A 24,219-nucleotide genomic window follows, 5' to 3' on the forward strand; every position below is an offset into this window, starting at 1 on the left:
GTGAGCAAAATAAGTGATTACTGTTTTAAGCCACTAAGCTGTGGGTTGGTTTCTTATGTCAGTCAGTCAGTTCAGTCTCTCAGTCATGTCTGACTCTTTGTGACCCCATGAATCGCAGCATGCCAGGCCTCCCTGTCCATCACCAACTCCCGGAGTCTACCCAGACTCATGTCCATCAAGTGAGTGGGTGATGCCATCCAGCCATCTCTTCCTCTGTCGTCCCCTTCTCCTCCTGCCCCCAATCCCTCCCAGCATCACAGTCTTTTCCAATGAGTCAACTCTTCACATGAGGTGGCCAAATTATTGGAGTTTCAGCTTCAGCATCAGTCCTTCCAATGAACACCCAGGACTGATCTCCTTTAGGATGGACTGGTTGGATCTCCTTGCAGTCCAAGTGACTCTCAAAAGTCTTCTCCAACACCACAGTTCAAAAGCATCAATTCTTTGGCACTCAGCTTTCTTCACAGTCCAACTCTCACCTCCATACATGACCACTGGAAAAACCATAGCCTTGACTAGATGGACCTTTGTTGGCAAAGTAATGTCTCTGCTTTTTAATATGCTAGCAGTAAATAAACGATATATACCCTCTGATTTCCTTCAGTAATTGCTTTATTCCGAACCCTTGCATCACTTAATAACCACCCCCCCACCACTGTCAGCACCTGATTTTACCTCCTTTTTTAATGAGAAATACACTTAACTCCTCACCCTACCCTGATACCCCACTACAGTGTAGTGGTAGAGAGTGTTGATTCTGAAGCCAGACTCCTAACTCTTATCTTGGCTCTAAAACGTATAAACGGTAAGACAAAATTACACATTCCTTCTCTGTTAAAGTAGAGATAATGATAATACCTACCATATATAATTGTTGTGAGAGTTATTTATGAAGAAGACTTTAGATAATTTCATTGCACATAGTGAATGTTCTAAAAATATAAGCTACTGTTATTTTATTGTGCACTAACCAGTGATCCAGAACTTGATCTTTTAACAGCTTTATTCACATGTTTATTTATAAATAACCCATAAAATTCATGCAGGTAAAGCATACATTTCAGTGATTTTTAGTATATTCAGTGTAGCGCAAACATCATCACAATCTAACTTTAGAGCAGACACTAACGCTTTGCCCCAAATACAGACTTAGGCACCTACCTGAAACCCTTAAGTACAGCTAACTTGAAACTTCAGTATTTATAAATTTAACTACTGACTCAAAGATAAAAGGGACTGTAACACTGGAAAAGATGATCATGGAAAACAAAATTTTAGTTATCATTGCCCTAGAATCTACTGGTAATACTTTATCCCAGAGTGTTTCCTACCTGTGATCTCTCTCCTTTATCCCTCTGTTGGCCACAGAGGTGTAGAATGGCAGCTATCCTCTCAAAATCAGGGGTCACTTTAGCAACATCTTTTCCTTTCCAAGCTATGAGCTCTCACTCTTTCTCAGACCCAGCCAGAGAAAAGGTTGACCTCTACCTAGGGGCCACATTTTCTCCTTAAGGATGATTGAGAGTGGGAACAAGGATTGAATTCAGGAAAGATCTTCTATTTCCCGCCATGCAAAGTATGATATGGACCCCGGCTCCAGAAAGTCAATCCATAATAGTTGACAGTATAGCTTCCAAAGTCTGACTCATTCAGTCTTAACTAGGATCATGTGTGGTTCACTGACTGTTCTACTCAAACACTGCTATGTCAGATGCAGTCCAGTTTCTTTTTACACACCTTTCCTCCAGGTAATAGTGAAAAGAATTTCAGACCTTCATGCTCCTGTTGTGGACTGTCCTCTGAAGTTCTTATAAGGAAACACTTATACCAAAAACATGCACACTCCTAAAGAAAAATAATAATTATATTATGTCATAGAGAAGCATAAGACTGGAAATAGCAAGAAAACTTTTAACTGTAGTCAGTTTTATTAAAAATGCAATATATGTGCAAAAGATACACATAATTCATTCAAACCCTAGTGTTAAGTGATACACAGTATATGGATCTTAATACCTTTCTAAAGTATTAAATTTTCTGAATCTCAGTACACATCATGTCCCAAGGTTTTGAATAAGGAATTATGAACTTGTATAATCAAAAGCAGATTTAGGGAAAGTGGTCAAATCTGAAAAGAAAAGTTTGTGCTTGCTAGATAATACTAAAGCTCTCTGATGCATACGGCATTGTTTAAAGGAAAATCTAGGCTTCCTCGGTGACTCAGAAGGTAAAAGAATCTGCCTGCAATTCAGGAGACCCAGGTTCAATCCCTGAGTCAGGAAGATCCCCTGGAGAAAGATCTTCTATCCACCCCAGTATTCTTGAGTGGAGAATTCCTTGGACAGAGTAGACTGGCAGGCTATATAGTTCATGGGGTCACAAAGAGTCAGACACAACAGAGCAACTAATACTTTCACACTTTCACAGAGGAAATCTAACACATGGTAATTGTGAGGATTATATAACTGAATCACTATAAAGTCCTTAGAATACTGAGAGGTGCAGAGTAAGCACTTAATAAACATCAGTGTTACTGTCAATACTGATAGCAATTATGATATAGTTCTTTCTACAGACCAGGTGTTAGAGATGGTTATGATGCTATGCTGTGTTGCTAAGTCACTTCAGTAATCTCCGACTCTGTGGGACCCCATGTTCCACCAAGCTCCTCTATCCACGGGATTCTCCAGGCAAGAATACTGCAATGGGTTGCCATGCCCTCCTCCAGGGCATCTTCCCGATCCAGGGATCCATACTGTGTCTCTAAAGTCTCCTGCATTGGCAGGCAGGCTCTTTACCACTAGCGCCACCTGGGAAGACCTATAGAAGCATAAAGCAAGTATATCTTCTAAACTTTGGTTTTCCAGGTCAGGAAAAAGTGGGGAAGGACAAGATCTAGGCAGAGCAGAGAACGGTAATAGGAAAAACCTTCCACGGATAGCATAATAAGAGGTAGAATTCAAAAGTGTTGATTAAGTACTTTTGTGGCTTTTGAATAGACCTAACAAGTCTTCTTCCAGATTTCACTAGGAACAGGTTGTATGAGTGTAGCAAAAAGAGAATTAGATGTGAGGCGAGCAGAAGTAACGCAGCTTAGATTAGGAGTAGACCTTCCTACTTGGTACCACTGTTTGCCAATTAGGACCAATTAGCTTTCACTTAATACTGACCGCTGTTTGCCAATTAGGAAATTAGGAACGGGGCGGAAACCCCCAGGAAAGTCCCGTGCGCGTGAAAGTATTGACCAATGAAATTGCTTTGCAAACGTGTAACCAATCCGCTTCTCACCCTATAAATTTGTGTAACAGCTTGGGATCGGGGCTCTCTGACCCGCACCACTGCGTTGGTTGCGGGCGGAGAGTCCTGGCTCGAGTCAGTAATAAACTTCCCTTCCTGCGAGTTGCATTGTCTTGGAAGCCTTCTCTCTTCCCACTCGGGGATTCGGACATCGGGCATAACATAGAGAATTCCCCTAAATTGTCTCTCCTATGGGCCCCTGACTGTTGTGTATAATTAGCACCTCACCTTTCATAAGGTAAATGTCCCGTAAGGCTGTGTTCAGATGGTGAGGGAAAGTGTAGGAGAGCACTAATTGCATGGAATTGTGGTTTTAGTAAAGGAATATATTAAAATATTGTTTGCAAATTCTGCAATGGTGGGGTAAGTGGGCCAGCCATATCTATAGGAGGTGTGGTAGGCAGATTTTCCTCCAGAATATACTGAGAATAAAAGGTAAAAAGTCAATTCTCCTCCCCAACACCCTTCTCTGACCTCTCACTACTGCCATGGCACTCTTGCCCCTTTCACTGGGTTCCTAATTCTGTTACTACCTCCAACTATATATAAGAGTTTGAACTCTTTCTCCCATTAGAATATAAACTCCCTAAGGGTCAAGACCTTGTGTCATTCTCTGCTTTATTTCCAGACACTAAACAGTGCTTGAAACTGAAGACTTTTCAAAAAATATTTACAGTAATAAAGTAATCAATGAAAAAGAACAAAGCTTGACACACAAGCTTGACAAGGTAAACATAAATCGATATAATAGCACAAGTCATTGCTGTTCTGGTTAAATTTATTTTCAATGAATAATTGAGCTAAAATAGAAAAAAATAGGTAAGCAGACAATGACTCTACCTCACACCCATTAAAATGGCTATTGAAGAAAAGAGAAAATAACATGTGTATGCAAAGATGTGAAGAAATTGAAACCCTTATGTACTGTTGGTAAAAATGTAAAATGATGCAGCCACTGTGGAAAACAATTTGGTCATTCCTCAAAAATTTAAAAATAGAATTACCACATGTCCCAGTGATTCCACTTCTGGATATACACTCAAAAGAATTTAAAGGAGGGATGCAAACAGATATTTATACATGTGTTCATAACAGCATTATTTACAACAGCAAAAAGATGAAGGCTACCCAAGGGTCCATCAGTAGTTGTCATTGTTGAGTCATGTCCAACTCTTTGTGACCCCACAGGTTGTAGCCCACCAGGCTCCTCTGTCCATGGGCTTCTCCAGGCAAGAACAGTGGAGTGGGTTGCCAGTTCCTCCTCCATGGGGTCTTCCTGACCCAGGGATAGAACATGAAGTCTCCTGCACTGGCAGGCAGATTCTTTACCACTGAGCATACATATGCACACACATATATACGAATATTAGTCAGTCTTAACAAGAAAGGAATTTCTGCTTGCATGGATGAACCTTGAGGACATTATGCCAAGTGAAATAAGCCATTCACTAAAATGACAATTATGACTTTATGATTCCACTTGTATGAGGTATCTAATGTAGCTAAATTCATAGAGACAGAAAGTAGAGGAGTGGTTGCCAAGGGCTGGGAGGAAGGCAGAATAAGGAGTTAAAGTCTAATGCTGTTGTATTTACTCGCTAAGTAGCTTTCCACTCTTTGCAGCCCCATGGACTGCAACACACCAGGCTTTCCAGTTCTTCACCATCTCCCAGAGTTTGCTCAAATTCATGTTCATTGAATCAGTGAAGCTATCCAACCATCTTATCCTGTCACCCCTTTCTCCTCCCGCCCTCAACCTTTCTGAGCATCAGAGTCTTTTTCAGTGAATCAGTTCTTAGCATCAGGTGGCCAAATTACTTGAGCTTGAGCTTCATCATCAGTCCTTCCAACTAATAGTCAGGGCTGATTTCCTTTAGGATTGACTGATTTGATCTCCTTGCACTCCAAGAGACTCTCAAGAGTCTTCAGTTCTGCAAAATTAAAAGAATTCTGCAGATGAATGGTAGTGATGACTGCACAACAACTTGAATGTACTTAATACTCTTGGTTAAGATGATAAATTTAAAGCGTATTTACCACATTAAAAGAAAAAAATTTTAAACGGTGATAAGAACAATCCACATCAATCAAAACCAGTAGGAACAGGAGAAACTCAAGACTAGCCCAGCCTTAACACAACTTGACCACCAGGCAGTGGAAACAGGAAACCAAAGGCGTGGCAAGGGCAGGCCTCCGGGGCTCTGCACAGGGCGAGGATGTGGGGAAGCCACAGGTTTAAGACGGTCACCAGCCACCCACTGGTCAGGCTGCCACTGCGCAAGCGCATATCGCGGCTCCCGCCGAGGCTCCTTTTAAACGTACCCGGAAGTGACGTCTGTAAAGCTGAGACTCGCTCAGGGACGCACTGAGTCCTTGGCACAGGTGAGCGTTGTTCTGACTGCGGTCCAGGGGCTGCTATGAGCTGCACCATCGAGAAGATTCTGACAGACGCTAAGACTCTATTGGAGAGGCTGAGGGAGCACGATGCGGCCGCCGAGTCACTAGTGGATCAGTCGGCGGCTCTGCACCGGCGGGTAGCCGCTATGCGGGAGGCGGGAACAGCGCTTCCGGACCAGGTCAGGCAGAGGGTACGGGCCCGTGCCCTCGGGTTCTGGGCACTTAACGGGTGGAGGATGAGGTAAAGTGGAAACTCGGCTTGGAGTTTTTTCCTGGTCCCAGAGGGTGGCGGTGAGACCTTTCTGCGGGATCGGGGCTGCCAGTGCTGCCCTGGAGTTCTGCCTCCTACCTCTTCAGTTGCATTTGCGGCTGTTATGTTTACGGCGCGATTAGTTTGTCTCTTGTTTGTCCAGTATCAAGAGGATGCATCCGATATAAAGGACATGTCCAAATACAAACCTCACATTCTGCTGTCCCAAGAGAATACACAGATTAGAGACTTGCAGCAGGAAAACAGAGGTTAGTCAGGCCTTTTTGTGTGTAATGATTTTCTCATATCCAGTAATATTTCAAAAGTTCTTGCAAAAATGAAAAGTCACAAAAATGCACATGCTGTGGTGGTGGTTTAGTCACCAAGTCGTGTCCGACTCTTGGGACCCCATAGACTGTAGCCTGCCAGGCTTCTCTATCCATGGGATTCTCCAGATAAGAATACTGGAGTGGGTTGCCATAGCCTCTGCTGACCCAATAGCAGTAAAGTTTGTTACATTACTCTTTTCAAGGTCATCTGACTGATTTTGTATTTAAACGCAGCTTACCCAAGAGGTACTTGGTAGAGTTGAATTATTATTGCATGGCTTGTTAGGCATCTGGAGACGGAGGTTTGCATAACGGAAGAGTTAATATCCTCAAGGGCTTAAGATTTAATGTTTAAATATTAATTGAGATAAACATTAAAGCTAAGATTGAAGGGATTTTTATGTTCTTATGCAAGGTGGAAGAGCTAAATTTAATCCTCAGGTGTATATTCTTGGGCTTGGTGAATATATTGTAATGATAGTAGTATGAATAGTTATTTATATATTTACAGAGGGCTTTCACATATATCATGCAATACATATATGTATTGTCATATGTTCATTTTGAAGTAGACAAGCCAGGTTTTTATTATTACAAGGCAGATAAGAAATAGGCTCAGAGAGGTTACATGATTTAAGAGTAGTAATCTAGTAATTCACAGAATTGTACTTAAACTCATGTCTTCTGATGCCACATCCCATGTTGTTTCTACCAGATTTTGTTGCTTCTGCCTGGAAAGATATTTTTCACATAGACCATGACTGTTGAGTTTTGTGGACTTAAACACCAATTTACATCTTTGGGTTCATAATATTTCATGGCATGTCATAAAATCCAGCTGTTTGAGTTTGGCTTTAGGAGGTATCTCAGACATCACTGCCAAGTTATTTTGTTTTTTGATAGAGCTATGGGTTTCCTTGGAGGAACACCAGGATGCTTTGGAACTCATCATGAGCAAATACCGGAAACAGATGTTACAATTAATGGTTGCTAAAAAAGCAGCGGATGCTGAGCCAGTGCTGAAAGCTCACCAGTCTCACTCTGCAGTAAGAAACTTTGATGGATAAATTCTAAATGAATTGAAATCTTGACATTGTTTTAGCTCATGTGCTTGCTTTTGAAGTAAGCTTGTTTTCCTTTCATGTTTACCACATTTGCTGTAGGTTTTAGTATAACTTTGTAAAGATATGAGTAGAAAAAAGGGGGTAAGGGGCCTTTTATCTGAGTAAGACTCAAGTTTGTCCCTCCACCAAGATCTCTCTTCAAAATGTTAATGAATACTTAGTTTTTCCACTGAACAATGTCAATTAGTGTTAAAGTGAAAATGAAAGTCGCTCAGTCATGTCTGACTCTTTGGGACCCCATGGACTATACAGTCCATGGAATTCTCCAGGCCAGAATACTGGAGTGGGTAATCTTTCCCTTTTCCAAGGGATCTTCCCAATCTAGGGATTGAACCCAGGTCTCCTGCATTGCAGGCAGATTCTTTACCAGCTGAGCCACAAGGGAAGCCTGTTAGTGTTAACGGTATTCAGTAAATACTTGAGTTGTTATTATGGTACATTTCACTAAACTGTAAGCTCCTTGCTTGTAAGGAGCATGAATTTATCTTTTATCCCTAACATAGTGCTTGGCACGTAGCAGGGGGTCGGTAAACATAGCATCATACTATGTTGTTAGGAGAGAGAAGTATGGTTTAAAAAAAAAAAAAATACGGCCTAGTTTCTATACTTGCATTGCTTATGGTTTAATTTGGGAGGTGCAGTAATTGTTCTTAAGTTTGTAGAGTGCTTTAGAGTTGTCTTTGTAGGTTTGCATGTACTATATCATTTAATCCTAAATTAATAGATTGATACCTCACTATTTGCTGCAGCGGAATTTATGGAAGATAAGTTTCATCTTAGATTCTATTGAAAGCATTTTAATGAGTTTAACTAAGGTCATAGGGAACAAGGATCTTTTAAATATGTGAATGGCTTTCATCTTTGGTCCAAAGGAGAAAAACCTGATCCTTGAAGAAGACAGAATTTAGCTTATATGAAAAGCTTGCTAAGAGATATGTCCAAAGATAGAATAAGGTACCTTGGAATGTGGCAAGCTTCCTGCCAATAAAAGTATTTAAATTTAAGTTAAACAGCCATTTAGAGATAGTGTCCAACATCTAATGGATGATTAGACTAGAATCAATCTTCTGAAAATGACTTATCTGTGAATATTACAAGATAAGTTTGTAATGGCTTTACCTCTGAGGACTTAGATTGTAGTGAAATTCCTGTAGCCTCTGTACCACAGATTAAATGAATTTTTAACATCATAATACATGTGTTCTCATGAACTTCATATCTGCTAAAAAAAAAATGACTTTTTCACTTTTTTAATCTGAATATCTTCACAGGAAATTGAGAATCAGATTGACAGAATCTGTGAAATGGGAGAAGTGATGAGGAAAGCAGTTCAAATGGATGATGACCAGTTTTGTAAGATTCAGGAAAAACTAGCGCAATTAGAGGTAAGATTATTGCTATTTTAGGTTCACAATATCTTAGGGAGTTTTCAGAGTCTGAAAGGTATGCCATCATTGTATATCACTGCAGTGTATTGATGTTTCCTTTGTGGTCTGATTTAAAATTAAAACATCCTCCATACGCTTTTGAAGAAAGGAAAGGTAATCAGAAGCAAACAATGAAAATGCTTATTGGCTAGAAATTGATATATCATATTGAGAGGGTAAAGGGAGTGGAAGGGACATGTGAGCTAAAGTCCCTCATTTGCTGTAAAAAGAACTCAGATAGATACTGTTTAAACTTGATGATCAGGAAATAGCAGTACAAGACATGTTATTTAGAATTATGGAAGTAAACACCAAAAGAAATAAACAAAAATATTAAAAGTGGTTGCCTTTGGGAAACAAAGCCAAGGGACTTCAGACTATTTTACAGGTCTTTGTAGTCTTGATTTTTTTTTAATCAATTTTTATTTTATAGTCTTGATTTTTTTTAAAGCTGTTTTCATGTAATGTTTTAATTAAATTGGGAATAATTTACAAAGAAAGGCCTGGAGTGTTAGTGTGCCCATACAGTTATTAAAGAGAAACATTACAATAGGTGTTTTGAATGTTCCTTATTACAAATTCTGCCATGGGCCCTTTGAAAATTACCAGAGAGAAAAAGACAGAATCCCTCCTTGGAGTCTAATGATAGCAATAAGAGTAGTAACTTTTTTTGGTATGAAAATGTATGTAAATGCTAGGAGATACAGGGTATGTCTTGGTGAAACCTGAAAATGCTATGGTTTACCAGAATTTCCAGCAGAGAGAATAAGGATGAAGAGTGCAAACTGCCATATCTGGAAATCAAGGGGAGTGGCAAAGACCCAATTAGGATAGGAGTTAGTTAAAATGATAGAATGACCTTATGTATGCCATCCCTAATTTACTTCAGTTATGGAAACAGCCCTAAGGAAATGTGAGACAAGTCTTTCTTAATACTTTTAAGCGGAAAAAATGTGGGCATCGGGTGGAGACCAGCAGTACCACATCCCAGTTATCTGAGTATGTGCAGGCTTTTGGACTTTTGGGAGCCAGTGTCCTCATCTCAAAGAGAACATGGATGTAGGCAATGGTCCCTACCCTACATGTTGTATGAGATAATATATGTAAGACACCCATGTGATACCTGGCTATGTGCCCAGTAATTCTTTTCCCCCTTTCCTTCCTTTCTCCAAAACTATAGGACATCTAGGAGAGAAGGTTAAGCAGAGTGGAAATATTATTAGGAATTTGAAAGACAGAAGAAACAATAGTAAAACTTGTGGGAACCATAAAGATTTTGACAAGCAGTGAATTCCTCTAGTGGAGCAGGACTCTGTTTTTTTCATGTGTAGTCTTAACACGTGACATGTGGAAATTACTCAGTAAATGTTTTTTAACTGAATAGATAAGTAGAATTTTAGGAAATTCTCAGTTCTTCTGTTTCTTTAAAACTTTAAAAAGTAAAATAATATACTTTCTGTTTCAAGCCGCAAACAGTGGGTTCTGATACAGTTTGACAGAATACCTGAAATGAACATACACTTTTTTTTATTTTCCAGCTTGAAAATAAGGAACTTCGAGAATTATTGTCCATCAGCAGTGAGTCTCTTCAGGTCAGGAAGGAAAGCTCAGTGGACACTGCTTCCCAAGCCATCAAATAATTCAACTTCTGAATAATGCCTGGAGATTGTTTATCAAGGAAGGAAGTTAATAACTCTATTCGAGTATTGTCCGTTCAGTGTCTTGCCTCAGGCTTGATTTAATGTTGATTAAATGTATCAAGTGGCAATTTAGAATTTGCAGTCAAAAGTGGCTGTCCACAAAATAGTTTTAAGGTGTGTTAGTAAAAATACACACTGAGTTTCACTATTCCTTTCTGTAAGAGACTAACTTTCATTTTTGGGAACTTGATTTATATAAACTGTGTTTTCAGTTCATTTTTGTTCTTTCATATCTCTGAAACTTGTAGCATTTTGTTATAAGCCAGCAGTTTTATTTTATATCAGATTATAATTTGCAATTCTAAAAAATTTTAAAAACAGATTATCTTTGTAGGTCTGTTTGGCATAAACCTGGATTTTTTTCCACTTGAGAAAAATAAGACAATTCCACAGAAGTTGATTGGCCGATTCTCTAATTTGTAACATCATTCACCTTTTATGAAGTTTTAAGTCTCTCTGGTGCTAAGAGTTGGCACGTTATGGCCTGGTGTCTTTACTCTTGAGAGAACCTATTGCTAGTCCCCACAAAATATACTTGAAAGTAAGTCAACTTTTTTTCCAGTGGTAGTATAATCATAGTATTGTTCAAAGAATGTTGAAAATTTTGTCCTGTGTATGTGTATGCACATACATGTGCTTAGTTCAGATGCTGAGTAAATTTTATTTATTCTGTTAGATATTATTAGTCAATTCTTCAGTTTTGTCCTACTTGGAAATCTTCAACTTGGGTAGTTTATCCAGTGTGAAGAATATATAATAGGTTTATTCACATCATAGTTATAGGTACTACATTCTACAGTTTAATTTATATATAACTTCCATTTGTAATTAAGAACCATCACTTGTTTGGATGTCTTTCATCACTAGTACTAGTAGTTTGCTTTTTTTTTAGATCCACTTTTGACAAGGAAGCAAAGTTTTATCACTTAATGAGAGTTTATTTCATTTCTGGAAGCTGTGTTGAGAGTCAAATGCTAAGTGATCAGCTAGGCTCACTCGTCATTTGATTCCCTCATCTCAGTTTATCTTATTTCAAATTTATAAATTACTCATGTAATACTGTCAATTTAGTTTTGCCCCCAAATAATTGAAATAATGAATGCTAAATCTGTCAATATTTCCCAATTACCCTAAGCATTGTACTGCATGGGATAGGCACATCACTAGAAAGATTTTTGTTAGTGCTTTGAGTGGTGTAAACTTTCTTTTGTACTGCCATAAAGAATTAACACCAATTAAAACAACAGAATTTATCCAAGATATCCTAAAAGCATCTGATCCCAGTAATACTAACAGACTTTGCCTATAGTGGTAGGCTGTAATGAATTGGTATATGTCATTTTTTAATTTGTCAGATTTCTATTCAGAGTCTTGTAAGCAATTTGAAAAACATTTCCACCCAAAGTGTGGGTCTTCTTATCTCATTTCCTGAGTATGTAAACTTTTAGTCTGATCATTTGCCTTGAAGTGCATGCCCTAAGTGCCACCATTTCCCACAGTTCCATTCAGGAGGCAGAAAAATGCCTTTTGTTAGCTGCCATGGCCAATTTTGGGTGAAAATGGTAAAAAAATCAAAAGACCCATTAAAATATAACATAGTGTCCCTTTATCTGCTCTATGTCCCTTTAGAGATGTTTGTAGAGTTGTTTATATCTCAGATGTCAGGATAAATATAAATACTAACTTTTCCCTGGCAAATCAAAAACTTGAAGCTTGAGTCTCAACAACTCTCAAGACCCTGTATAATATAGAGCCTAGCTGGTTTTAATACTATGAAAATAGTGTGTAGTTAAAGAGGAGAAAGAATGTTCTTGACTTGGTTTGAGTATGAAAGTTTACTTTGCAGTCGATGAAGGAACTTGACTGGTTTCCAAATTTTAGTACAAACTTACCTTTTTGAATAAAAATCTCATTTTGAGAATAACAGCTAATATAACTCAAAATGAGTCAAATTATTAGAAAGTGCAAAGGTTTATATTTCACTTATATACCAGCCTGTCAATTAGGGCATTTCATAAATACTTCCTAATTATCAGATTATAGTTAGTATAACCAAAAATAGTTATTTCTGAAATGGTTTTAGAGATGTACTTATAGTTAGAAATCATAAGTTACATGATTACAAGTCAAAATGTAAAATTAAAACAGTTTGGAAGTGTCTTGAAAATTAAGTATTATTGAAATCTACCTTTATTGTGATTATTATTAGTCATTAGTTATGTCTGACTCTTTGTGACTCCATTGACTGTAGCCCGCCAAGTTCTCTGTCCATGAACTTTTATTAGTATCATGCATAATTTGATTCAAACACTGAAAGTCTATTTCAGTGTTCCTCAAAATGTGGTTCGCTGACCTAAAATAGAAGTTTGGGGATGGAATCTAGGAATTTGTATTTTAATAATCATCCCAGATAACTTCTAAGGACATTAGTTTGAGAATGTCAAACTAATTGACAAAAAAATTCAGTGTTTTCAAAGAAAAATCTGGTAGAGAGGCAAATGTGATAAATAAAAGGATGTATTGAGTATAGAGGAGGAACTATCTACAACTTGAGAATCCTATAGAGACAAAATAAGGCTGAATGCTGAAGAATCTGAAGTTGAATGGTTCTGTGAAGACCTACAAGATCTTCTAGAACTAACACCCAAAAAAATGTCCTTTTCATTTTAGGAGACTGGAATGCAAAAGTAGGAAGTCAAGAAATACCTGGAGTAACAGGCAAATTTGGTCTTGGAGTACAGAATGAAGCAAAGCAAAGGCTAATGGAGTTTTGCCAAGAGAACGCACTGGTCATAGCAAATGCCCTCTTCCAATAACACAAAACAAGACTCTATACATGGACATCACCAGATGGTCAATACCGAAATTAGATTGATTATATTTGCACCAAAGACGGAGAAGCTCTATACAGTCAGCAAAAATAAGACTGGGAGCCAAATGTGGCTCAGACCATGAACTCCTTATTGCCAAATTCAGACTTAAATTGAAGAAAATAGGGAAAACCACTAGACCATTCAGGTATGACCTAAATCAAATCCCTTACGATTATACAGTGAAAGTGAGAAATAGATTCAAGGGATTAGATCTGATAGAGTGCCTGAAGATATATGGATGGAGGTTCATGATATTGTATAGAAGGCAGGGATCAAGACCATCCCCAAGAAAAAGAAAGGCAAAATAGTTGTCTGAGGAGGCCTTACAAATAGCTGTGAAAAGAAGAGAAGCAAAAGGCAAAGGAGAGAAGGAAAGATATACCCATTTGAATGCAGAGTTCCAAAGAATAGCAAGGAGAGATAAGAAAGCCTTTCTCAGTGATCTGTGCAAAGAAATAGAGGAAAACAATAGAATGGGAAAGACTAGAGATTTCTTCAAGAAAATTAGAGATACCAAGGGAACATTTCATGCAAAATGGGCACAATAAAGGACAGAAATGGTATGGACCTAACAGAGGCAGAAGAGATTAAGAAGAGGTGGCAAGAATACACAGAAGAACTGTACAACTCATGACCCAGATAATCACAATGATATGATCACTCACCTAGAGCCAGACATCCTGGAATGCAAAGTCAAGTGGGCCTTACGAAGCATCATTACGATAAAGCTAGTGGAGGTGATAGAATTCCAGTTGAGCTATTTCAAATCCTAAAAGATGATGCTGTGAAAGTGCTGCAGTCAACATGTCAGCAAATTTGGAAAACTCAACAGTGACCACAGGACTGGAAAAGGTCAGTTTTCATTCCAATCCCAAAGAAAAGCAATGCCTAAGAAGGTTCAAACTACTGCACAATTGCACTCATCTCACACGCTAGCAAAGTAATGCTCAAAATTCTCCAAACCAGGCTTCAACAGTACAAGAACTGTGAACTTCCAGATTTTCAAGCTAGATTTAGAAAAGGCAGAGGAACCAGAGATGAAATTGCCAACATCCGCTAGATCATGGAAACAGCAAGACAGTTCCAGAAAAACATGTACTTTGGCTTTATTGACTATCCCAAAGCTTTTGACTGTGGATCACAACAAACTGTGGAAAATTCTTCAAAAGATGGAAATACCAGACCACCTTACCTGCCTCCTGAGAAATCTGTATGCAGGTCAAGAAGCAACAGTTAGAACTGGACATGGAACAACAGACTGGTTCCAAATAGGGAAAGGATTATGTCAAGGCTGTACATTGTCACTCTGCTAATTTAACTTCTATGCAGAGTACATCATGCAAAATGCCAGGCTGGAGGAAGCACCAGCTGGAATCAAGATTGCCGGGAGAAATATCAATAATCTCACATACGCAGATGACACCACCCTTATGGCAGAAAGCGAAGAAGCACTAAAGAGCCTCTTGATGAAAGTGAAAGAGGAGAGTGAAAAAGTTGGCTTAAAACTCAACATTCAGAAAACTAAGATCATGGCATCTGGTCCCATCACTTCATGGCAAATAGATGGGGAAACAGTGTCAGACTATATTTTTGGGGGCTCCAAAATCACTGCAGATGGTGACTGCAGCCATGAAATTAAAAGACACTTGCTCCTTGGAAGGAAAGTTATGACCAACTTAGACAGCATACTAAAAAGCAGACATTACTTTGCCAACAAAGGTCCATCTAGTCAAAGCTGTGGCTTTCCCAGTAGTCATGTATGGATGTGAGAGATGGACTATAAAGAAAGCTGAGCACTGAAGAATTGATGCTTTTGACCTGTGGTGTTGGAGAAGACTCTTGAGAGTCCCTTGGACTGCACGGAGATCCAACCAGTCCATCCTGAAGGAGATCAGTCCTGGGTGTTCATTGGAAGGACTGATGCTGAAGCTGAAACTCCAATACTTTGGCCACCTAATGTGAACTGACTCATTGGAAAAGACCCTGATGCTGGGAAAGACTGAAGGTGGGAGAAGGGGACGACAGAGGATGTGATAGATGGTTGGATGGCATCACCAACTCAATGGACATGAGTTTGAGTAATAAACTCCAGGAGTTGGTGATGGACAGGGAGGCCTGGCCTGCTGCAGTCCATGGGGTCACAAAGAGTCTGATGCAACTGAGTGACTGAACTGAACTGAGAGACAAAAATAAGTAGGAGAACTAGAAGGCTGGGTCCTTTCTAGTTATTGTAAAATCTCCATTTCCAGTTGTACTTCATTTTACAGATACTCAGGTACAAGGAGGTTATTCAAACAGAAACCAAGATTCCAATGCAGACTTGAAACATATTCTTAACTATTAAGATTCCTTTAAATGCCAAATAATGTTCAGTATTCAAGTGGTTCTTGATAAGCAAAATCTACTTTTATTAATAGTGGAAAAGAAACACCACAGCCTACATATTACAAAATATCATGAATTTAATAATTGAAGCCTGGAGAAGGAAATGGCAACCCACTCCAGGACCCTTGCCTGGAAAATTCCATGGATGGGGTAGCCTGGTGGGCTATAGTCCATGGGGTTGCAAAAAGTCAGACACGACTGAGCAACGTCACTTTCACTTTCACTTTAAGTGATGAGACCTAATTGTCATCTGTTTTCCAGTGTGTGCATGCAACCGAAAGGAACAGTGTTTAATCAGTGCTTAGCAGTACTAACTACATACAGGAAAGGATGTGGTTCTGTCTTTCAAATCTGCCTCATTAGCATATTTTTCATCTTTCATGCTATATTCTTGTTGCAGGAAGGTTGGTGCTGTGCCAGAAGTCATGTCCATGTTAGAAAGCAGGAAGAAAATAGAGGGGGGAAATAGCCTATGCCAGCTCTACCTGTTCTCTTTTATGAGGAAAAGCAAAGCTTTCCCAGAAATCCAGACAGTTTCCTTTGTCTTATTTGCCTGACCTGTTAAATTGTGAACTTCTAACAGCAGAGGAGGCTGGGTACATAGCTGCCCCAGATAAAATCAGTATTCTGTTAGGAAAGAGCATTAAGAAAGCAGCTAACAACAGTCTTTACACTGAATAGTTTTTAACCATTGTGTTGATGTTGAATGGCCAAGGAGTGGGCTGCAGGAGATACCTGTCATCTCTCTTCTTGGCTGCCCATTATCCTAACTCATACTATAGTCAGGGAACCTATCACCTAATGAGGCAGCACCTTACTCCCTCCTGACAAATTTGAAAGTGTCAGATACTTGTTTTCCCAGCCTCTTTGCAGCCAGGGAAGACACCTCTGCCTTAAAAGTGTGTGATAGAAAGATGGAGGGCTATGCAGAATTCTTTGAGTAAAGGCAGTGATATACAACACCGGCTTCTACATCCACAGAAAGCAACAAAAAAATGGCGGCACTGACAACACTCAGTGTCCAGTGTCAGCAAAGTCCACGGTGTAAGCTGCAGTGTCTGCCCAACAGTGGAGACGGTGGGGTCTTCACTGAGGCTATTATCTGAAGTGATTATAGAGGTTGTACAGCCTCTAAATCTGGTCTTCAGGGTATCCAGAGATCCTGAGGACTACTTATTAGCTTTTACTAATGTCACTTTTTGTTAAAATTAACCTGAATTGACTATAATTAAGAATGGAACCCTGACTGATAAAATAAGCATAGTTTAAAAAGCAACCTTTTGAATATAAATCTTGTCCACACTTTATGCATAATTTTACACTTAATGTTTTAATGTAATTTTTGACTTACAAAAGGATGTGACATGCATATAAATTATCAAGCATAATAATTCATCTCTTAATTTAAGAAATAGAACATTACCCATTTGTTTCATTTATTTATTTGAGCTCCTCTCCTGTCTCTATCCCTCTGCTCCCTCTTTTTAATAGTTTTGTCACATGTAAAAAGACCTGAAATATGTATCTCACCCTGAAATGACATTTTTAGTTTTGTTTCTTTTTGAGCTTTATGAAAGTGGTATCAGACTGTATAGGAGCCTATGGGGATTTTATTTTTTTCACTCTTTGTTATATTTCTAAGATTCATTATGTTATATATAGTTGTCATTCATTTTCATTGATGTATAAGATTTAATCATGTGACTACAGTATATTTTGAAGGGATACATAAATATAAAATAATAAAATCGTACTTTTTAAAAAAAATCCTTGATACTTTCTGACTCCTACTTTATAATTCTCCCTCCATATACCTTATTGGTATTATATACATTTCACTATAAGCAAGTGTATTTCATATTCTGTAGTTATTTCACTTGCAGTCGTCTCATGTCGACTTTTAAGGTGAATTAAGGAGGAATATTCACTAATATGCATAGTGGAAAGCAAATGATGCTTTTTTTCTGTCACTCTTCAAGAATGCTAGAGGAGGTGGAACCTTCAGAGCTTCGATGAACTACATTTTGTTCACATTTTGTCTAGCCTCCTAGAAATGGATTTCTTTATGTTATTGATCCTAAGATTTATTTTTATTTCATACTTTAATGTCTCTGAAATTGGGATGTGTCTTATACATGTTGGGGTTGTGGTGTAGTTGATTCTAAGCATAAGGAAAATTGATTTGAATTTCTGGTGGCATGACTGGACAAAGGCAAGCTCTTGACAGTTCAGTCAACAAACTAAGAACTATTTGAAAACGGAATGGGGGGTTAGCTGTTTTCTGTGAACTTTCCATTAACATTTTATTTGTAAAATCAAGAGTGCATAAGAACTTGGGAGTATGGCTGTCTTATTTTTCTATTGCTATATAACAAATCACCACAAATTTAGCAGCTTAAAGCAACAGTTATTTATTATCCTATAGTTCTATAAGTCAGAAGTCCATGCAGGGCTCAACTGGGTTTTCTCAGGATCTCACCAGACTGAAGTCAAGGTGTCATCTGAGCCTAACATCTCATCCAAGGCTCTGGTCCCTCTCCCATACTTACATGGTTGTTGGCAAAATTCATTTCCTTGCAGGTGTAGAACTCAGAGGCCTTCAAGGCCAACAGAAGATCATCTCTGACTTTCATTGTCTTCCACTTCTAGACTCCCTTATAAGAGCTCACATTATTAGGCCCACATAGAATAAGCTCCCTCTTGATTAACTCAACTGATGAGATACCTTAATTACATCTACAATGATCCCTTTTGCCGTTAAGGAGATATAAGTGGTATCCTCTAACATCTACAAACTCAGACCATGCTCAAGAGGAAGAAATTATAGAAGGCAAATGTACCATATGATGGGAATCTTGGTGGCCATCTTAAAATTCTGCCTACCACAGTGGCTTTTGGAAGTTTGGAATAAAATCGTGAAGACAACCGGTGGCTCAGCAGTAAAGAACCCACCTGCCAATGCAGGAGACCTGGATTCAATCCCTGTGTTGGGAAGATCCCATGGAGGAGGAAATGGCAACCCACTCCAGTATTCTTGGCAGGAAAATCCCGTGGACAGGGGAGCCTGGCAGGCTATGGTCCATAGGGCTGCAAAGAGTCGGACAGGACTGAGCACACATTACATACTCAGCATTACGACAGCAATGAAATGCTGCATTACCCGTACTTTTTGTGGCCCCAGAATACTTCTGTGTAGAAAAACCTGCACATCTATGAGACCAAAAAAAAAGAAGAAAAAGATTTATTAGTAAAATCCACCAATGCATGCTAAAATGAGTGAACCAAAGTTCAGTCAGAAAAAGTCTCCTTATCAGTTTCCCAGAGTTGCCATAAGAAATGACCACAAACTAGATGGCCTCAAACAACAGAAATCTATTCTCTCGCAGTTCTGGAGGCTGCAAGTCTGAAATCAAGGTGTTGGCAGGTCAGTTCCTTCTGGGAGATCTGAGGAAGAATGTGTCCGATGCCCCTTTTCTAACTTCTGGTAACTCCTGGCATTCCTTGACTTCCAGATGCATCTTTGCAATCTCTGCCTCCTTAGTCTTCACATTATGTTGTACTTATATGTCTCTGTGTCCAAATTTCTTTCTTCTTCTAAGGATGCTAGTTATTGGATTAGGGTTTACCCTAGCCCTGATTTCATTTTAACTTGACTATTTGCAAAGATACTATTCCAAATAAGGCTACATTCTGAATTCTGGGTACACATGTAGGTTAAGAGTACACTATTCAATCAAGCATGGTCTCAGAGTATCTCCCCCACAATATTTTATTATTATAAAGGGAAAAACAGTAATTTTACCATGAAAAATGCAGGCAGACAACACTGACCAATTGGTTAGGTAAACATCACTAATAATACTTTCAACATCATATAAGCCCGGTGTAGGATGCAATGAGAAGCATACATGACCTCTCTGTAACATTCTTTCAAGTAATGCATAGTATCAATCTAAGCAAAGGAAACATCAGACAAAACCAAATTAGGGAAGTTTACAAAATAACTCACCAATATTGTTTTATAACATCTAGGTCATGAAAGAAGGAAAAACTGAGGAAATGCCACAGAATGGAGGTAACTAAGGAGACAGGGGAAACTGGAAACAGTGTCAGACTTTATTTTGGGGGGCTCCAAAATCACTGCAGATGGTGATCGCAGCCATGAAATTAAAACACTCCTTGGAAGGAAAGTTATGACCAACCTAGACAGCATATTAAAAAGCAGAGACATTACTTTGTCAACAAAGGTCCGTCTAGTCAAAGCTATGGTTTTTCCAGTGGTCATGTTTGGATGTGAGAGTTGGACTGTGAAGAAAGCTGAGCACCGAAGAATTGATGCTTTGGAACTGTGGTGGAGAAGACTCTTGAGAGTCTCTTGGACTGCAAGTCCATCCTAAAGGAGATCAGTCCTGGGTGTTCATTGGAAGGACTGATGCTGAAGCTGAAACTCCAATACTTTGGCCACCTGATGTGAAGAACTGACTCATTGGAAAGGACCCTGATGCTGGGAAAGACTGAAGGCAGGAGGAGAAGGGGGACGACAGAGGGTAAGATGGTTGGATGGCATTACCGACTCGATGGACATGAGTTTGAGTAAACTCCGGGAGTTGGTGATGGACAGGGAGGCCTGGCGAGCTGCGATTCATGGGGTTGCAAAGGGTCGGACACAACTGAGCCCGACTGAACTGAACTGAAGGAGACATAGTATTAAGTGTAGGGTGGGATCCTGCATTTGATTCTGGGAGAGAAAATGGATGTAAGAGAAACACTGGTGAAACCCAAATTAATTTTGTAGTTAATATTATTGTGTCAAGGTTCATTTCTTACTTTTCTAGAAAGCTTATTATGTCAGTGACTGAAAAAAATTTTGAATGAGGCTTGAAACTTCTCATCCAATTCTGTGAATATAAAGAATTATGTTGTTTAAAAAAACAGGAAATTAACATGTGATACAGTATTAAATTACAGATTATATTCAAACCTCATAAAATTTTATGCTAGTATCTGTTTTCATACCTTATTCAAGACTCCACATTGTATTTAATTGCATTGAGCAGCTTCAGCTGCATGCAACAAATTCTGGTAAATTCTCTTTTCACTTTTATTCTATTACAAATACTTTCCTAATTTTCCTTGTTATGGCTTCTTAGCTATACCCCTCATTTAAATGCAGGCATTATTTTCCAAATATAAGGGATTTTTTAAAAGTATCTTTGATATTAATTTCTCATTTAAATGCTTTGTTCTCTGCAATCACCCTCCATTTTTTCAGTCTTCTAACGTTCAGTGAGGCTTTCAATGGCTAAATCAAAGATCTCTCTTGGTGAATGTCTCACTGCACTTGAAAATATGTAGGTTATTTTCAAATATCTTTTGATACTAATCTCTAACATAATTCCACAGTAATAAGAGAACAGACTCTGTATGATTTCAATACCTTTAGACCAGGAAATTTCTGGATATATTCCAGTGTCTCCTAGTTTATAGTCTATAAACTAGGGAACTTAAATAGAATTTTAATCCTACTGTTGTGTGAAAATTGTATAGATCTTAATTATTTCTAATTGGTTCTTAATGCTTCTCAGGTCTACTATATTCTTGTGCTTCTCTGTACATTCATTTAATTAATTTCTGAGAGTTTGATATGGAAACTCCAACAAAAAATCTTCATATATCTACTTAAAACAAACAGCTATAATATATAGCGGAACTATGTGTAACTTTGTTCTGTATTTTCCAAGTCTCCTGTAAATGTTACCATATTTTCATAATTTAAAAAATAAAAAAGAGATAATTTCTTACTTTTGAAAACTGCGATGGTAAGGTAAGATTAACATGATAGAAAACTGGGTGAAAGGTTTATGGGAAATTTCTGTGCTGTGCTTCTAATTATTTTGTGAGCCCCACATTATCTCAGAACAAATATGCATTCCCCTAATTACTAATGAGGCTGAGCATAATTTCAAGTGTTTATTTGCCTATACAGGGATTTAAAAAATAGAGACATTTGAGTTTTTCCTCCATTTTCTTTTGCTTTTTTCTTATCATTTGATATGAATTAATTTACTATATATTCATGATAACATTGTCAGTCTTATATGTTCCAAATATATTTTTTCCTAGTCTGTTGGTTTTTTATTTTTTTATGTTTCCTCAATGTATGGCATTAAAAAAATATGTTAAAATTTATTACTAAAAAGAAAGAGATTCAGAAGAGCTGGACTCTGTAAAGAAGTTTTAGGAATGCCTTAATTAATTTACTTTGCTTACTTTTTTTTACTTTATATACACACAAGTGTGACACATGATTTAAAAAAAAAACTAGGTCTAAATAACTTTATTTTTTGTAAATTAATTTATTTTAATTGGAGGCTAATTACTTTACATCTAAATAACTTTAAAAGAGATATTTTAATAAGTACAAAATTCTCAGTAATAAAACTATTATGTCGGACTTCCCTGGTGGCCCAGTGGTTGAGAATCTGCCTTGCAATGCAGAGGATGTGGGTTCAATCCCTGGTTGGGGAAGTAAGATCCTACATGCCCCAGAGCAAGGAAGTCCATGTACTATGAGGAGCAACAAAAGAGCCCATGTGCTGCAAGCAAGACCCTACACAGCCAAATAAATAAATTTAAAAAAAAAAAAAAAAACTATTATGTCATGGTGAACTGCCTTTTTTTTTCCGGCTGTGCTAGCACAGCTTGTGGGATCATAGTTGCCTAACCAGAGATGGAATCCATGCCCCTTGCAGTGGATGCACAGAGTCCTAAACACTGGTCTGCCAGGGAAGTCTCTGTGTCATAGTGAACATAGCAACACCTTTTCTTGCTGGTACATAAATAATGACGTATCACAAAATCAATACTGTCTTTTCTTCAGTTGCTAAGTTTTGTCCCAACTCTTTGCAACCCAATGAACTGCAGCACGCCAGGCTTCCATCCTTCACTATCTCCCCAAGTTTGCTCAAACTCACGTCCACTGAGTCAGTGATGCCATCCAACCATCTCATCTTCTGTCACCCCCTTCTCCTTTTGCCCTCAATCCTTCGCAGCAACAGGGTCTTATCCAAGAGTCGGTTCTTTACATCAGGTGGCCAAAGTATCAGAGCTTCAACTTCAGCATTAGTCCTTTCAATGAATAGTCAGGGTTGATTTTCTTTAGGGTTGGCTGGTTTGATCTCCTTGCAATCCAAGGGATTTTCAAAAGTCTTCTTAGAGTTAGTTAAATAAGTATAATTCATTCATTCAATGAATATTTATTATTTACTGTTATCTCAGTCACAATTCTAGGTTTAGAGGATACAACAAAGAAACAAACACAGAACTAAAGCTTACACTGTTGTTCAAGAAGTAGGGCAGTAAAACTTAAATTCACAAATGTGTTAATTTTGGAAAGAAATACATTTATAAACAAGAGAGTTTCAGAAAAGCATCTACTTTTGCTTTATTGACTATGCCAAAGCCTTTGACTGTGCGGATCACAACAAACTGTGGAAAATTCTTCAAGAGATGGGAATACCAGACCACCTGATCTGCCTCTTGAGAAATCTGTATGCAGGTCAGGAAGCAACAGTTAGAACTGGACATGGAACAAAAGACTGGTTCCAAATAGGAAAAGGAGTACATCAAGGCTGTATATTGTCACCCTGTTTATTTAACTTCTATGCAGAGTACATCATGCAAAAATTCCGGGCTGGATGAAGCACCAGCTGGAATCAAGATTTCCGGGAGAAAAATCAATAACCTCACATACGCGGATGACACCACCCTTATGGAAGAAAGTGAAGAACTAAAGAGCCTCTTGATGAACGTGAAAGAGAAAAGTGAAAAAGTTGACTTAAAACTCAACATTCAGAAAACTAAGATCATGGCATCTGGTCCCATCACTTCATGGCAAATAGATGGGGAAACAGTGGAAACAATGACAGATGTTATTTTGGGGGGCTCCAAAATCACTGCAGACGGTGATCACAGGCATGAAATTAAAAGACGCTTACTCCTTGGAAGGAGAGTTATGACCAACCTAGATAGCATATTAAAAAGCAGAGACATTACTTTGCCAACAAAGGTCTGTCTAGTCAAAGCTATGGTTTTTCCAGTAGTCACGTATGGATGTGAGAGATGGACTATAAAGAAAGCTGAGCACCGAAGAATTGATGCTTTGGAACTGTGGTGGAGAAGACTCTTGAGAGTCTCTTGGACTGCAAGGAGATCCAACCAGTCCATCCTAAAGGAGATCAGTCCTGGGTGTTCATTGGAAGGAATGATGTTGAAGCTGCAACTCCAATACTTTGGCCACCTGATGCGAAGAACTGACTCACTGGAAAGGACCCTGATGCTGGGAAAGACTGAAGGCGGGAGGAGAAGGGGACGACAGAGGATGAGATAGATGGTTGGATGGCATCACCAACTCAATGGACATGAGTTTGAGTAAACT

General features: G+C 38.5%; 1 protein-coding gene across 2 annotated transcripts; it reads left to right on the forward strand.

Annotated features, from left to right (window-relative positions):
- The first annotated feature begins 5,616 nt into the window (after positions 1-5,616).
- SIKE1 (suppressor of IKBKE 1) lies at positions 5,617-12,841 on the forward strand. Of its 2 annotated transcripts, none has more exons than XM_043459983.1 (5): positions 5,617-5,885; positions 6,108-6,213; positions 7,177-7,319; positions 8,669-8,782; positions 10,363-12,841. In XM_043459983.1, the coding sequence occupies exons 1-5, from the start codon at positions 5,715-5,717 to the stop codon at positions 10,462-10,464; spliced, it is 636 nt and encodes a 211-aa protein (XP_043315918.1). In that variant the 5' UTR covers positions 5,617-5,714; the 3' UTR covers positions 10,465-12,841. The 2 variants fall into 2 exon arrangements, with proteins under 2 accessions (XP_043315918.1, XP_043315926.1); XM_043459991.1 differs by having other exon boundaries at positions 5,620-5,873.
- Positions 12,842-24,219: the final 11,378 nt, after the last annotated feature.

The sequence above is a fragment of the Cervus canadensis genome, chromosome 2, assembly GCF_019320065.1.
Source record: "Cervus canadensis isolate Bull #8, Minnesota chromosome 2, ASM1932006v1, whole genome shotgun sequence".
Classification (NCBI taxonomy): domain Eukaryota; kingdom Metazoa; phylum Chordata; class Mammalia; order Artiodactyla; family Cervidae; genus Cervus; species Cervus canadensis.

Bases quoted from the DNA above. Each gene is read 5' to 3' on its own strand.
- SIKE1 (XM_043459983.1), top strand. From the start codon at position 5,715: ATGAGCTGCACCATCGAGAAGATTCTGACAGACGCTAAGACTCTATTG. The intron at 5,886-6,107 runs GTACGGGCCCGT...TTGTTTGTCCAG, and splicing joins CGGACCAGGTCAGGCAGAGG to TATCAAGAGGATGCATCCGA. The intron at 7,320-8,668 runs GTAAGAAACTTT...ATATCTTCACAG, and splicing joins CTCACCAGTCTCACTCTGCA to GAAATTGAGAATCAGATTGA.